Source organism: Cebus imitator, unplaced genomic scaffold, assembly GCF_001604975.1.
Source record: "Cebus imitator isolate Cc_AM_T3 unplaced genomic scaffold, Cebus_imitator-1.0 Scaffold19, whole genome shotgun sequence".
Lineage (NCBI taxonomy): Eukaryota > Metazoa > Chordata > Mammalia > Primates > Cebidae > Cebus > Cebus imitator.
The window spans coordinates 7,929,403-7,943,973 of NW_016107334.1; the positions used below are offsets into that span (position 1 = coordinate 7,929,403).

The following is a 14,571-nucleotide window of genomic DNA, read 5'->3' on the forward strand; positions in this document are numbered from 1 at the left end:
ACAGGACAAGCCGGAGGAACCGTGGGCGTAGGGAACAAGTCATCAAGGCAGTTGGGAATTTTTGTGGATACAATACCGAGGTCACGAAATACTTTCAGGTGGGGCAGAAACTTGAGTAATAGATGTTGTTCAAAAACAATATGATTCATGATCTTATTTAGAGCAGGAAGAATCACAACTCCAGCTATTCCAAACAGCGATACTGCGGAGCATAAGAGAACTCCTCGGGGGATGTATCAGGTTTAGAAACACAGCCCTCATTTTTCTTATCTGTGGCTCTTACATAGGCTGGGAATTCTGAAACCTGGGAGAGGTGGGGCTCGAAAACCTGGAGGAGGTTAGAAGATTCCAAGTCGTCCATTAAAGTCTCGATGAGGCAGTCCCACAAGGTCTCAAAAAGAAACATTGCGGAGTTCCATTTCCCAGAGCATCTACTTCCTCTCGAGTATTGCAGATGTCATCATAAACACAAGCTTGTTACAGCCACAACTACTTCCCCTAGGGAGAACCCAGTGACTCCTGCAAAGTCCTTACCCTGCTAGAAACCCCGCCCCCGTTCGTAACTATGGGAACCGCTGACACACTGAGAGCCGGAGACACCCTGTTCCGCCCCCTCCCTGACAGATATTGTTTCCCACTGTCTGTCCACATGGGCGCACCGCTTTACTATTGGCCCGAGCCCCAGGACTGCGCCTGACCTCAGCCAGTAAACGGCCTGTGCACGTGCACTCCGGAGCCTCCCAATTGGCCAACACTCCCTGATCACGCACGGCCATCCTGCGCCAACCCACGCGTGGGAGCGCCAATGAAATGACTCAGTGGCCATGTACAACGAATCAGCAAGAAGCAGGGCTCGCAGGGGACCTATGGCCGCCCGCCGGGGGTGGGGTATCCCGGCCCCTTTCCAGCCCCAACTGGGTTTGTTAAAGCGACAGGCCCCTTGGCAAGGCGGCGCTCCACTGGGTATCGCACGGCTGCAGCGGCGGCTTCAGCTTGCTGCAGGCGCCTGTGACAGCGGCGCCGCTGTGCTCGGGACTCTGGCCCCGAGCCTCTGCCGACCTCAGGGGTGGGGACGCGTCGCCGGGCGGGATGGGCGGCGAGGCGGGGTGTGCGGCGGCCGTGGGCGCCGAGGGCCGCGTGAAGAGCCTGGGTCTGGTGTTCGAGGACGAGCGCAAGGGCTGCTACTCGAGCGGCGAGACGGTGGCCGGGCACGTGCTGCTGGAGGCGACTGAGCCGGTGGCCTTGCGCGCGCTGCGCCTGGAGGCCCAGGGCCGCGCCACCGCCGCCTGGGGCCCTAGTACCTGTCCCCGCGCCTCTGCCAGTGCCGCGGCCCTGGCTGTCTCTTCGGAGGTGGAGTACCTGAATGTGCGCCTCAGCCTGCGGGAGCCCCCGGCCGGTAAGCGCAGGCAAGCGCTTGGGGTTCCCTCGCAGGCTGCGGGGCCGGGGAGGGGCCGGGAGGCCGCGCGCCTGCGGGATGCCCACCTGGCAGGTGAGATCAGGGCGGGCTTCCAGAGGTGGGGTCCGGCCCACCCTCGCGGGCACGGGGAGACAGCGAGCCCTGGGTGCGCAGCTCTGCCTAGCGCCCTGCCCCTGGCCCGCCGGGCCTGACTGGGACCAGTGGCCCCGGATTTTGTAGGACCGCGAGGGGAGGGGGCCATTGGGTTCCGTGGGAACCTGATTGGACAGTGGGGAATCCGTGGAGCTTGGTCCTGTTCCTGATGGCCCGAGGAAGGGAGGGTGGAACCGGCGGCTGTGGGGTCCCTTCTGCTGTGCCTGTGTCTTATGGCCTCCACTCCTTCCTATCCTGAGCACGATAAATGGTTCATGATGAATTAGCAGAAATTTGGTTTTGGGAAAAGGGAAGTAATCCTGAGGGGTAGGAATCCAAAGGAAGTGTTTCTAGACCTGACCATCATGCTTGGTTTCCCTCTTCTGGGGAGCAGGACAATTTAAGAGTTGTGCCCCTACCTGATACCGCTCCTCTGTTTCCTCCGCATCCTCTTCCTCCCCATCCTCCTCCTCCCCCCTCCTCCTCCCTTCCTCTTCCCTTTCTCTTCCTCTCTCCTCCACTTCTCTCCACTCAAAAGGCCTTTAGAAACAAGGGCATCTGGACATGTCTGGATTTCCCTTCCTGCTCTCTTTGGTGGAGTCCAGTTCAAGGTGTCAACTTTTCCAGAAGTACCCATGGGGGAACACACTACATGAGTCTTTCATTAATATTAGATGCCAAAATTGGATCCCTTTAATCAAGAGAATACTAAGAACCATGAGTCTTACCCTTATTTCATGGATGGAAACTATTTTAAACTTTTACCTTTTTGCCGCGAGCTTTTATCTATCAAATAAAATGGTACGTACCTCCTGTCCTTGAAGAGTAAACGCATTATATCTAAACCCATGCTACGTCTTTATACAATATATAACAGAATGTGTGGTTTTGCCTTATCCTGCTGTGGACACTGAAGTCCTCAAGGTATGTGATTATCTGAGTGATCCCAAAATTGTAGTAAGGAAAACCATATTTGGAAACCAAACTGCGTTTTTGGATCAATGGGAACTGTGCGTTAGTGATAGTTCTTACTCCTTCATGCACAATCCTCGGTATGGCTTTCAGGATCAGTCCAGGCATGCCTCCGCCAGTGGAAGCAAACAACACGATTTTCAAGATGGCTGAATGGAGTGAAGTCCCTTGCGGGAGAGAGACATACATTGATTTTTGTCCAGGACTTTGGACTCCATCTCTGGGCCTATAGCTACCAAGTAAATACGTGTAAAATTAAAAGCTGTTGAGCCTGGGATTAGCAATTAAAAAACTGCTTTGGTAAAATCTGAACTAACAAGTTTTTTAATTCACATGTCATGTTTCTCCCTTCTGATGGAACAGAATGTAAAAACCTAGACAATCTGAAAATCTTCAGCTTGTTTTAGAATGTATCATAGCACATATTGGCAGCAATTATATTTTGCTTAAAACCATAGTCTCTTTTAGTTGAGGAAAAAAAAATAAATCACCTCTAATATCTATAGCTTGGAAGAAGTTAGCAACTTGACACAGTCTAGATTCTGGGGGGTCATTTAATTACAAAACCTGGCTGTGTTTCAAACACCTGAGATTTTTAGAAATCCATATCAGGTAGCACTGTGATCTATTTTCACAAATGCTCCCCAGATAATTCTTTGACATCCTTAATCTAATCCAACTACTTGCTATCACTGATTGATTTTCTTCATATTTTTATTGAGAAATTGTAGTAGAAAGACAAGACAGAGTCAGAGAGTTGGTTTCAGTTCTTGGTCACCCACCAGCAGTGAGACCTTATGTAAGTCCCTCACCCCTCCTGAGCCCCAGACTCTGCCTCTGTAATGGCCTTCTGCATCCCATGGCTCATCAAAACCTGTAATTATGAGCTTTGGCTGTAAGACCATTAGCGATGGAAACATCTTTCTGTGACTTCGTAGTGCTCAGTATACAAGACAGAAGTAAGGAGCAGTTGGGGCAGAAGCAGAAATGGGCACATGGTTCAGCTTGTGAACCTCTGACATTAAAAACAATAGAAACAAAGATTGAATTCCAAATATTGTAACCCATCTGCATTAGTTTTTCCATTTCTTTTTCCTGTTTATATTTTGAGATGGTTAAAAGTCTCATTTTAAATGATACAGTTCCTATGTCAATTTGTTTCCTTTTTTTTTTTGTTTCTCCTTGAGACAATCTTGGCACTGTCACCCACCCAGGCTGGAGTGCAGTGGCAGTGATGTTGGCTCAGTGCAACCTCCGCCTCCCAGGTTCATATGATTCTCCTGCCTCAGCCTCCCAAGTAGCTAAGATTACAGGTGCACACCACCACACCTGGCTAATTTTTTGTATTTTTAGTAGAGACAGTGTTTCACTATGTTGGCCAGACTGGTCTTGAACTCCTGACCTCCTGATCCGCCCACCTCAGCCTCCCAAAGTTCTGGGATTACAGTCAATTTGTTTCTCAATGAAAGGGGAACTTCATCTCTCTCTTTCCTCTTTAATATCCTGGGCAACTCTGTTCCCCAAACATGCCTGCCATGCTCTTCCTCATGCTATTCCCTTCTCTACATTTTCCTTCCTACCTGTCTCCATTCCAGCCCTCAGGTCCTGAAGATGTCAGGGCCACTCATGTTCCTTTGTGGATGCCCTAGGTTCTAGCACTCTGTGGTCATTACTTGTGTACAAGCATGTAATCTTTCCTCCTCTGGTCTATTTGATGATTATCCACAGTGCCTGAAATCTAAGCACTATAAATTTTGAACTCAAATGAAATCTGCATTTTTAAACGTATGTAAATACTTGGTAATGTTCTGTAATCTATTCAAATCAGAACTTTAGCCCAGCTCTTTAAGGAGCACTGGGATTGCCCTGAGCCTTTCACTCCACAGCTGTCAGGTCCAGATGCCTCCCTGGGCCCTGGTACTGTAGCTGCGCTGTAACCTTCCTGAGCACACCTCAGGCACTGGGGCTTACCCTGCCACTGTCATTTAACATGATCTCATGCCCTTGTAACTTGTTTTTCACTTTGCCTCCAGTCACCCACCTGTGGAGTATTTGAATGAACTAGTGGCAGGTGTGTTACTTTTTTAATCCCCCCTAATGTTAGCACATTAAAAATCAGGGATAGATTCAAAAGACTTAATGGGTCAATAATATGTTCCTATTTTCTAAAAGTACAAGGTTGAAATGTCAGCTGACTTGTGATAAAACTCCATTTTTTATTTGAGGGACAAAACATTCCCATTTCACTAGTGATTGCTTTTCTTTAAACATTTTTTTTGGTAAATGGATACAGTAGAAATCTTCATTTTAATGTCAGATGACCAGGCAAATCTCAGAGTTCTATCTCTGTGCTCCCATTTCTTCCTCTTATTTATCCTATCCACAGTCAGGGAATTTAATATTAAATCTGAGCATGAAATGAAAGGAGTGTTTAAGTCTCTCAAGAGAGTCCCCTGACCAACCGTGAAAGCTATGGAGTCTACTCTGAATCTGAATTAAATGTCTTGGTGCCTTCATCAGAGGTTTCAGTGGTGCCTCTGGCCTTACACAGTCTCTCTACACCCTGCATTTTGGCCTTCTCACAATCCAATGATGATAAGCTTTTGCATGAAATAAAATGGAGCTGGCAACCCATAGCTGCAAAAAGGTCACTGGCCATGCTTGGTAAAGCCCTCTCTGTATGCCATGTTAGCCTCCAAGAAACTCTGTTACTCTGGAGAGCTCAAAGATACATATATTTACTTAATAACTTGTCTTGTTGGTTTGGCTGTTTTGTATTATACCCAGTATGAATAATATTCATAAAGTTTTCACTTCCTTTTCCATCTCTGCTCATAAATACTCAGTGTGATGTTTCTGGTATACCCAAAATAAATCTGTCTTTTGCTAAATTAGTTTTTGGTCCAATTTAATGCTGGTATTTCCTATTAGTGTAATAGAATGGAGGTAAACAGTTGCGATTTTTACATAAACACACACACATATACATATGTATATATACACATATATATGTATGTTGGCATTCTGAGCCTCCACACTTTAATAATTGGTCTATTTGAGAATGGAATATATGTGTATATGTATGTGTGTTGTGGTACTTGGCAAAAACTGGCCAGATGCAGTAGCTCACGACTATAAGCTTAGTGTTTTGGAAGTCCACAGTGGGAGAATCGTTTGAGGCCAGGAGTTAGAGACAGCTTGGGCAATATAGCAAGACCCCATCTCTGCAAAGAATTACTAAAAATTAGTCAATAATCATGGCACATGCCTGTAGTCCCAGCTCCTTGGGAGTTTGAGGCAGGAAGACTGTTTGAGCCCAGGCAGCACTGGCCTGGGCAACAGAACAAGACTCCATCTCTAAAACACACACGCATACACACACACACTCAAATTTAATTCTCTAAATTTGTTTAATGAACTTTTGGAGTATGCTGCTATGCTGCATTTTGTAGCCAGAAAAACTTCCTTAAAAAATATTTACATTTTGAAAACTATTGATCTAATTCTAACCATTTTTCATTAAAATAAAATATAATCTCTTGTAGGTGAAGGCATCATTTTATTACAGCCTGGAAAACATGAATTTCCATTTCGCTTTCAACTTCCATCTGAGTAAGTGAAACTATATCATTTTGTGGTTGTCCTTCTCTGCAATATGTCCATCCATATGTGTCAGCACCAAGTATCTTCTGATTCTCAAGTATGCATGTTTATACTGTATAGTCCCTAAATAGACTTACTGTTTTTTTTCCCCAACTTAAAACATTTTAAACCATGCTTTCTTTGGAACTCATAATTAATGTCTTTGGTTTGTTTCAGACCTCTGGTCACCTCATTTACTGGGAAATACGGAAGCATTCAGTACTGTGTGCGGGCAGTGTTGGAACGACCCAAGGTACCTGATCAGAGTGTAAAGCGGGACCTCCAGGTTGTAAGTCATGTTGATGTCAACACACCAGCATTATTAGTAAGTTCTTCCTTTTTCTCTTCCTCTTCCTCCTTCCCTCCCTTCCTCTCTTCTTTTAATAGTGGGATCTATATTTAGCCAGTTTACTGATAGTCTGTCCTGTCACTTTCTGATGGCTTGGAAAACACAATCTTGTAACCCAAAGGCATTCACTATAAATATATGATTCTAGGTTGGACAAATTACAAATTGTATGTGTTAATACTATTGATTATGTTGTCCCTGCTGTTCAGGGCTTCTTTTGCCAAAAAGTTACACAGGCTTGAAATGCATTAATAAGGCTTAATAACAATAATGCACACACAGAGAGTAGTTACTTTTACCAGAGCGGCCACATTTACAGGACTGGGGTATTCTAAACTCCTCAATAATAGCAGGTTGAGGAACAGTAATTATGGAAGAGTATTAATCATGCTCAGCCTGTTATTGAAGCTCAGGCCATTATGCTATGTATCCTTCCATTTTGCATGTCATTTTCTAACATTAAGTAAGTGCATGCAGCTGCTGCCGAGATCCTTTCACTTATCATTTCCTTATGACAGATTTGGCCACATTAAAGCATTGAACTTCTAATAATCACCAGAAATACTGTAGACTGATAAGAAAGATCAGGCTATAAGTAACAACAGAATAGGCAAGATGGGAGCTAATGAGCTAGATTCTTTTATCTAAACCCATATTATCAAAATAATATAAAATTATACCTTGTACTTTCATGATAGCTACTAGGACCTAATGGTTCTTCATTTAAATATGAATGAATGATTTTTTTTTTTACTTCATAGAAAATACTGAGATAATTTAAACTTTCCATCATGATACTGATGTGACAAAGATGTATTTTTCGTGTTGGAGGTTTCTTTTTCTAGCCTGTGTTTTTAAAGACAAGGAAAAAGCTAGCAGTTAAAAGTTGGTGTTTAAGTCTTATTTTCACATGAAAAAGAAATAGAATTTACTTTAATGTTCACCTTTAGATTATGAAAAGATAGCAGATAATATGGTTATATGGCCTCTTGTGGTCAGAATCATAAAATAGCTAGCACCCAGCTGGCCTGGATTATAGCTGTGACTTTAACAGCTGCTTTAAAACCAGTTTTGAAAATCAGTGATGCTAAGCAGCTTGTATTTTTAAAAACTATTTAGAATTGGGAGATTAAATATTCTTAACATTTTTATGACCATTGTGGGAATTGATTTAAAGGGATTTGTCTTTGCCAAAAACGGACACTGTTGATCCTTTACTGCTCTTTATATAAGAAAAAAAAATATTGCTAGTAACTGGGTCTTACAGGAAGCACTGGTGTGTGTAACTTGTAAACTGAATATTGTAAATCTTGTAGTAATTCTCTTGACACTATAGAATACTATAGTGAGATAATATGTTTAATAAGCTTTTCAGAACTGTTAATACTACACGTTATTGCACTATTATACAAAGCTCCAAAACCATTCCAAATTAAGGACACCTGAATTTCTGCTTGATAATGCATTTTGAAGTAAGTTGGGGAAAAGGCTGTTTGCTGATTCCATTTATTAAATGCCAAAATAAATATAGTGTTCTGATTATTGATTTTTCTCATTTATCCTTCCACCTGACTTTTATATATATAGTCTTAAAAAAAGTTCTGTCATGTTTCTAAGTGTTAATACATACAGCTTTGCCTTTTTTTAAAAAAAAGATGGTATATTATTTCCTGGAAATATAATGACTTGAGGGTAGAATAAGATGGTGTCAGGCTAATTTTTGAATCTAAAAATTCACTAAGTTTTCCTAAAAAGAGAGTCTTAACACTCTGTGTTTTTGTACACATATTGCCTAATATGTTATGTGAGGATAAGAAAGTTTCATTCATTTTTTGGTATTTCTTTATAACCTTTCTATGAAGAAAGATATAATTTTAAGCTCTATGAGTACTCTGGAGTGGTTTAATTTAGGTTGTTTTATTGTTTGAAATTTTCAAGACCCCTGTATTGAAAACTCAAGAGAAAATGGTTGGCTGTTGGTTTTTCACTTCTGGTCCAGTCTCGCTGAGTGCCAAAATTGAAAGAAAGGGATACTGTAATGGTAAGCAAAATGCTTGAAAGTCCAAATGAAAGATTTCATTCATTTTCTTAGCTAATTTTAAGTGATTTTAAATAGTGTTTTTTTCTAATTGTATGAAGTATATAGTATTTTAAAACATGAATAGTAATATATTTTTGATATAAATAATTGATATTTAAATATTTTTAAATGGATGAATAGTTTCCAGTAAAACTCCTGTCTTTTTCTGACTTTGATCCTGTTACTTTAGTAACAGAGTATAACTAGAGGAATGAGAAAATGCCAGCATCTGATTTTAATGTTGCAAAAGAATCTCCAGGATTGTATTGCTCAGAAGAGAGCTATTGGAGTATGAAATGCTATTAGACATTCTGATTCCATGCTAGCTTGATACATGCAAATACATGGGACTAGAATGTAGAATATTAACAAACGTAACAGTCGGACTGTTACTGGAACTGCCGTTACTGAAGGGCCCATTTCCAGCAGTGGATTTGGCTCCTGCTCCAGGATTCTGACTTGTCAGAAAGGAGTTCGGTATGGAATGGTATGGTGTGGAGCCATAACGTTATAAAACTTGCCTAATCCATCCGTTGATTCTTTTTGTGCCTTAACATTATTAATTCCTTAAAAGCAAAGGCTTTGTTCTCTTGTTGGGCAGATTTTAATTTGATAAGCACTAATGAGTTTGTTAGTGATCTTTTATACTTAACATAGTCCTGAATCATTTATTTGTATGTCTTATTCTAATTTATATAGACATTGGTCATTTACATATCTTTAGAATTGCTAATGTAATATTGCTACATTAAAAAGTCAATAATGCAATAATTAGAAAATAAGATCTACACAACCTGCAGTGAATTTTTATTTCTCTGGCTTGACTTTGCAATATGTTTTCCATCAAAGCGTCTGAATTTGTTAAAGTGATGTTGGAACATTTCGGCTATATTGTCCTAATCCATTGTGATGAGAACTTTTTGAAGAGTCTCTGAATTATCCCTGGTTTTTTTTTGTTTGTTTTTGTTTTTGTTTTTTAGGAGAAGCTATTCCAATCTATGCAGAAATAGAGAATTGTTCCTCTCGTCTGATTGTTCCAAAGGCTGCTATTTTCCAAACCCAGACATACTTGGCTAGTGGAAAAACAAAGACCATTAGACACATGGTCGCCAATGTGCGGGGAAACCACATCGCTTCTGGGAGCACGGACACGTGGAATGGGAAGACTCTAAAAATTCCACCTGTTACTCCATCCATCCTGGATTGCTGCATTATCAGAGTGGACTATTCCTTAGCTGTAAGCAAAGCTCTTAAAAAAAAAAAAATATGTATGTTGGACCCTAACTGGTATTGTGTTACTGTGCATATGTAGAGTTGCCTATAAAAATTTCATTTTATTTCAGCATTAACACCAGTTGGGGACTGTATGAAGATTGGTCCCTGTTTTTAGTAAAAAAAAAAAAAACTGTTCCCCACAGGGGAGTTAATAAAATAAGAGAATTGAGGTGCATTAAGGGATGTTTGCTATATTGAAAACATATCCTTAATTTTCTATAATTATTATGTAAGCCATGCGAACCTACAATGATGCATGTTAAGGACACAGTGCTCTGTCTCAGAGCATTCACTATGTTTTGTGTACTCTTCATTTGGTTTAATCAAGGTAATTGAAAATTGTGATGGGAGTGGTGGCAGGTAACAAAAGCATTTGTTTTTATGATAAAAGAAATAAATTGGGCTATCTACTGGAGGTGTAACTTATATTTGTTCCTTTCTCTCTTTTATTTTTGGCATATTAGGTGTACATTCATATTCCTGGTGCTAAAAAATTGATGCTGGAACTGCCATTAGTGATTGGTACAATTCCATATAATGGTTTTGGCAGCAGAAACTCTAGCGTTGCCAGCCAGTTCAGTATGGATATGAGCTGGTTGACACTGACCCTGCCAGAACAGCCTGAAGGTAAAATATTTTGGCGTTCTTTCATAATGAAGTTTTACCTAGAAAATACCTAAGAACAGGATATAGAAAGCTATTAAGTGCTCAGATGTTAATTAGTACTGCTACTGCAGCTATCTTTATTGCTACTACTAAAAAATCATAAAACATTATTTCTGGGAGGGACTTTACAAGTTTAACTTCATGTAGGATGCAGAGCTGCTGATGGCAGATTCAGGAATAAGATGTACATTTCCTAATTCCTATTTGTAATAGGAAAACAATGAAAAATAGTCAAAAGTATGATGTGTTACATATTTTCTGTAGTCATTTTCAGTGATATTTGGTTACCTAGACTCAAGAGACATCTCTCTCAAGAGACTCTAATATAGTCAATATTAGTAGTGGTTTAATAAAAGCAGAATCTTTTTTTTATTGTAAAATGCATAAAACCTTGCTGATAGGGAAAGAATGCCATATTTTTATCTTAAAATTTAGCTGTTTCTTGTTTTTATAAGAGCTAAAAATTGAGATTAATTTTTGCATGGATTTCTTAACTTCAACTTCATTTCTTTTTCAGCGCCACCAAATTATGCAGATGTGGTATCAGAGGAAGAATTCTCTAGACACATTGCTCCTTACCCTCAACCCCCTAACTGTGAGGGAGAAGTGTGCTGTCCTATGTTTGCCTGTATACAAGAATTCCGATTTCAACCCCCACCTCTTTATTCGGAGGTAAGCAAAGCAAAAGAAAATTCGACTTTTATTGTATTACTTTTAAATAATTATTTTTTGTTATCCATTTATCAGAGTGTCTTGATGACTCATAATTAGTAGGGGATATATATAAATTTCTTTTTACAGTGGTAATAGATTATTACTGATGTATTTGTCATTTTTTTTTACTATTTTCCTTGTGATCCATGGCATCATATACAGTATTGTGGATTGCCTTTAAGGTATGTTATTTGGCCTGGAATATAGAGAACTTTGCCTATTGGGACTTACTAATAATAGGCTTTGACCAACGTGGCATATAACTGTCATATAATTAGATACTAGAATCATTTTAAAGAATGCTACAACACTGATCTCTTTTTTGCAGGTTGATCCACATCCTAGCGATGTAGAAGAGGCCCAGCCTGTTTCCTTCATTCTCTGAACGTATTTCAGAAATCACTGTGTTCATCATCAAATTAGAATGTTGATTCTTTTCCTTCTGCCTTTTTGGGAAAGAGAGAGGAAAGATGAACTTAACATAAATGAACATCAAGACTGAAGGCAATAGAAATTAAAGAATGTGAGAAATTTCTAGTGGGCCAACAGGATTGCTGCACAAGTTTATATGATGGTTATATATATATATATATATATATATATCCCTGTTAAAAAAACAGGATGAAGATGTGCAGTCTGAGAATGTAATGCAAGTCCTGATGGTTATACAGTAAGTGAAAGGGTACCTGTGCTGACCTGAGAGAAGGGAATCTGTAAACAGTGGAAACACTGTGGGAATTCCCATGGAGTTTTAAAGAGTGGAATGAAGGCGATATGAACTGAAGGAGTAAAGACTTGATTTTGGAGAGGGTAACAAAACAAGGGTGTGCATGAATAGGAAAATGGCCCACTCCAAATACGAAGTGAGACCCTGAGGTTTCAGGTCTTTCTTCATGATTTCCTACCATGTTCAGGCCTAAAGTTATTGAAAATATCTTTTCCTGAGATCATGGTCATATGAGGTCCTAATGAAGAACTACAATTTTCATTCTTTCAATGGTAGACTAAAATGCAGTTTATAAATTGGCAGCACAGTATTATGAAACCAAGGAAAGGTTTCTTGAAAAGCTTGTCAGTTCAGAGGGGAAAGATGAATTTCAGTGTGAAGACACATTTTGTGGAAGGCTGTAGTTTTTACGCCCTTTAAGTACTTTAATAGGATTTATGTTTGATTTTTCTCCTATCTTATTTATCTAGGAGCATGTCAGAGAAAGAAGGGGGAGGAAAAAGTTGCATCTGCAGGATGCCTTCATAACTGCACAGTCCAAAGTAAAAGGCCTTTTTCTAACCTACCTCTAATGGGGTTATCAGACATGTTTTTAAATCTCATGGCCTGAGTACTCTTCTTTGGAGTTGCTGCTGTTTACAGCAGCAGTGTCATCTCATCTATCACTAAATCTGAACCTGGTCCAAGGGGAAAATTCAGAAAGTTAGCATTAAATGGAAGTAAACATATGTATACCTAAGGGAATGTCGAATACCAAACCAAAAGAAGGTAGGAGTCCATTTTTTAAAAAGATGCAACTTTCATTCCTATCCAGAGACTTAGGTTTACTGATGGCAGTTGCTGCATTTGTACATTATTCCAGTTCTTTAGTAATTCTGTTTAAACTGTGATTTTCTTTATTATGTTGGTGCAATATTTTATTATCATTTAACCTCAGGATATTCAGACCAACAGGATTGTGTTGCTGCTAAAAGTCTGAGCAGTGTTTTACTGTCCCCAACTCCCTTCCTACATGGTCACATGTTCACTTGCTTTTCCTTCCATCTGTTGGTTTTGTGAGCTGAGAGCATCTCGACACGTGGAAGGGAGCCAGGGATTCCTGTGATAAAGATTTTGGACCAGCAGAGGACTTCGGTTTTCTTCATGTCCTACGGGTTTGATCTAGAAACCCTGGTGCTTCCCCTGCAGAATACTGTACTTCATTCAACAGAATGATTGATTTTTCTTTCAATCAACATGTTCACCAAAAATAGAGAAGTTTTTCTAAGGCTAAATTTTATATTTAAGTTTGGCCATTGGATCAGGGGATTTTCTACAAATATTAGGTAAATGTATGCTTTTCACCCTCTGGGAATACCTGTCTTCTCTGTAATCGTGGAAGCATCATCATGAATAGTTCTTTCATTATTAGCCACTGTTTAAAATCATAGTGCAAAACTGTTAGAACAGTAATTGTGCTACTGAAATTATAACAAAATGTTATTCCTTGATTTGGTTTTTAAATTTTGCTTTGTCTTATGTGTGTCTTTAAGTAGATATGTGTATTTAAGTGTTATCTAAACAGTTTTATTTTTACTTTAGAAAAGATCATCTTCAAGTGTTTATTGACTTCTAAATTGTAGTTCATGCCTTGTCAAGGCATTGTTCGACTCCATGATACTAAAACATAATGAAAGAAACAAACCCAGTATGGAGAGAGAGAAAGTTTAATTATTTGACTCCATATAGAAAAGCAGCTACTTAACGGAATCCTTCACTAGGATTGTTCTGTCACCTTTTTTAGTTAAATCATGAAATGTCCCTGTAAACTGAAGTTAAACTAACTTTGTAGGACTTATGAGAATAGCTAAATGGTGTGACTTGCCTTATTGAACTGATACTGGCATACCTGACCTTAAGCATTAAGTTGAAGATACCATTTTATGAATACGAAAAATTCTACATTGAAACAGAAAATATCTGGGAATGAAGATTACAAATTTAGCTGCTGTTATTTGCCTGTTTATTTCCTTCTTGCTCTTGTTTAGTTTGAAAAAACAAAAATGTGGCCTTGGAATTTTCATTTTAATGCAGAAATTTTGAAATAGAAAATGTGCATTTTTTGGTGCACAAAATCCTTCTGTGGGCAAAACTTTTTATGTTTTTGTTTTGCACAATAGGAAAAATAGGCAGGAGTTATGTTTTTGATTAACTATGAAAGCTTTTTTATTTTTATTATTAAAAATGTAACAATTTAACCCACAGGAAAAAAAATAAAGATTGTATTTTGTACACTTGTTTGAACCCCATGGGTTCCTTTTATTAATAAAATTATTACACTAATGCTATGCATTGCTAGTTTTTTTTTTTTTTTTTTTTTTTGCTTTTTTTTTTTTTTTTTTTTTTTGCACTCTAGACCTGAGGAAACCCAATACTAAAAAAGGCAAATGTTGCTAGTTAAAATCCTTTTCTCTAGGCATGTTACCATGAGGGAGGAACAGCCCTAGAACCTGAGTTTCTTTATAGTAGGCCCAGTTTCCCAAGGTAGTCTGAATTTAGCCTTCCATGATGAAAAGTAGTTGGGATGAATAAGGAAACTAAAGCTATATTGGTTAAAA

The 14,571-nt window shown here is 39.4% G+C and overlaps 1 protein-coding gene across 1 annotated transcript; it reads left to right on the plus strand.

Annotated features, from left to right (window-relative positions):
* The first annotated feature begins 927 nt into the window (after positions 1 to 927).
* On the plus strand, positions 928 to 14,301 carry ARRDC4 (arrestin domain containing 4). Its single transcript, XM_017518401.2, has 8 exons — positions 928 to 1,396; positions 6,067 to 6,133; positions 6,341 to 6,488; positions 8,451 to 8,553; positions 9,573 to 9,829; positions 10,332 to 10,494; positions 11,051 to 11,205; positions 11,576 to 14,301. Exons 1-8 carry the CDS (start codon positions 1,090 to 1,092, stop codon positions 11,630 to 11,632), a joined length of 1,257 nt encoding a protein of 418 aa, XP_017373890.1. The 5' UTR covers positions 928 to 1,089; the 3' UTR covers positions 11,633 to 14,301.
* Positions 14,302 to 14,571: the final 270 nt, after the last annotated feature.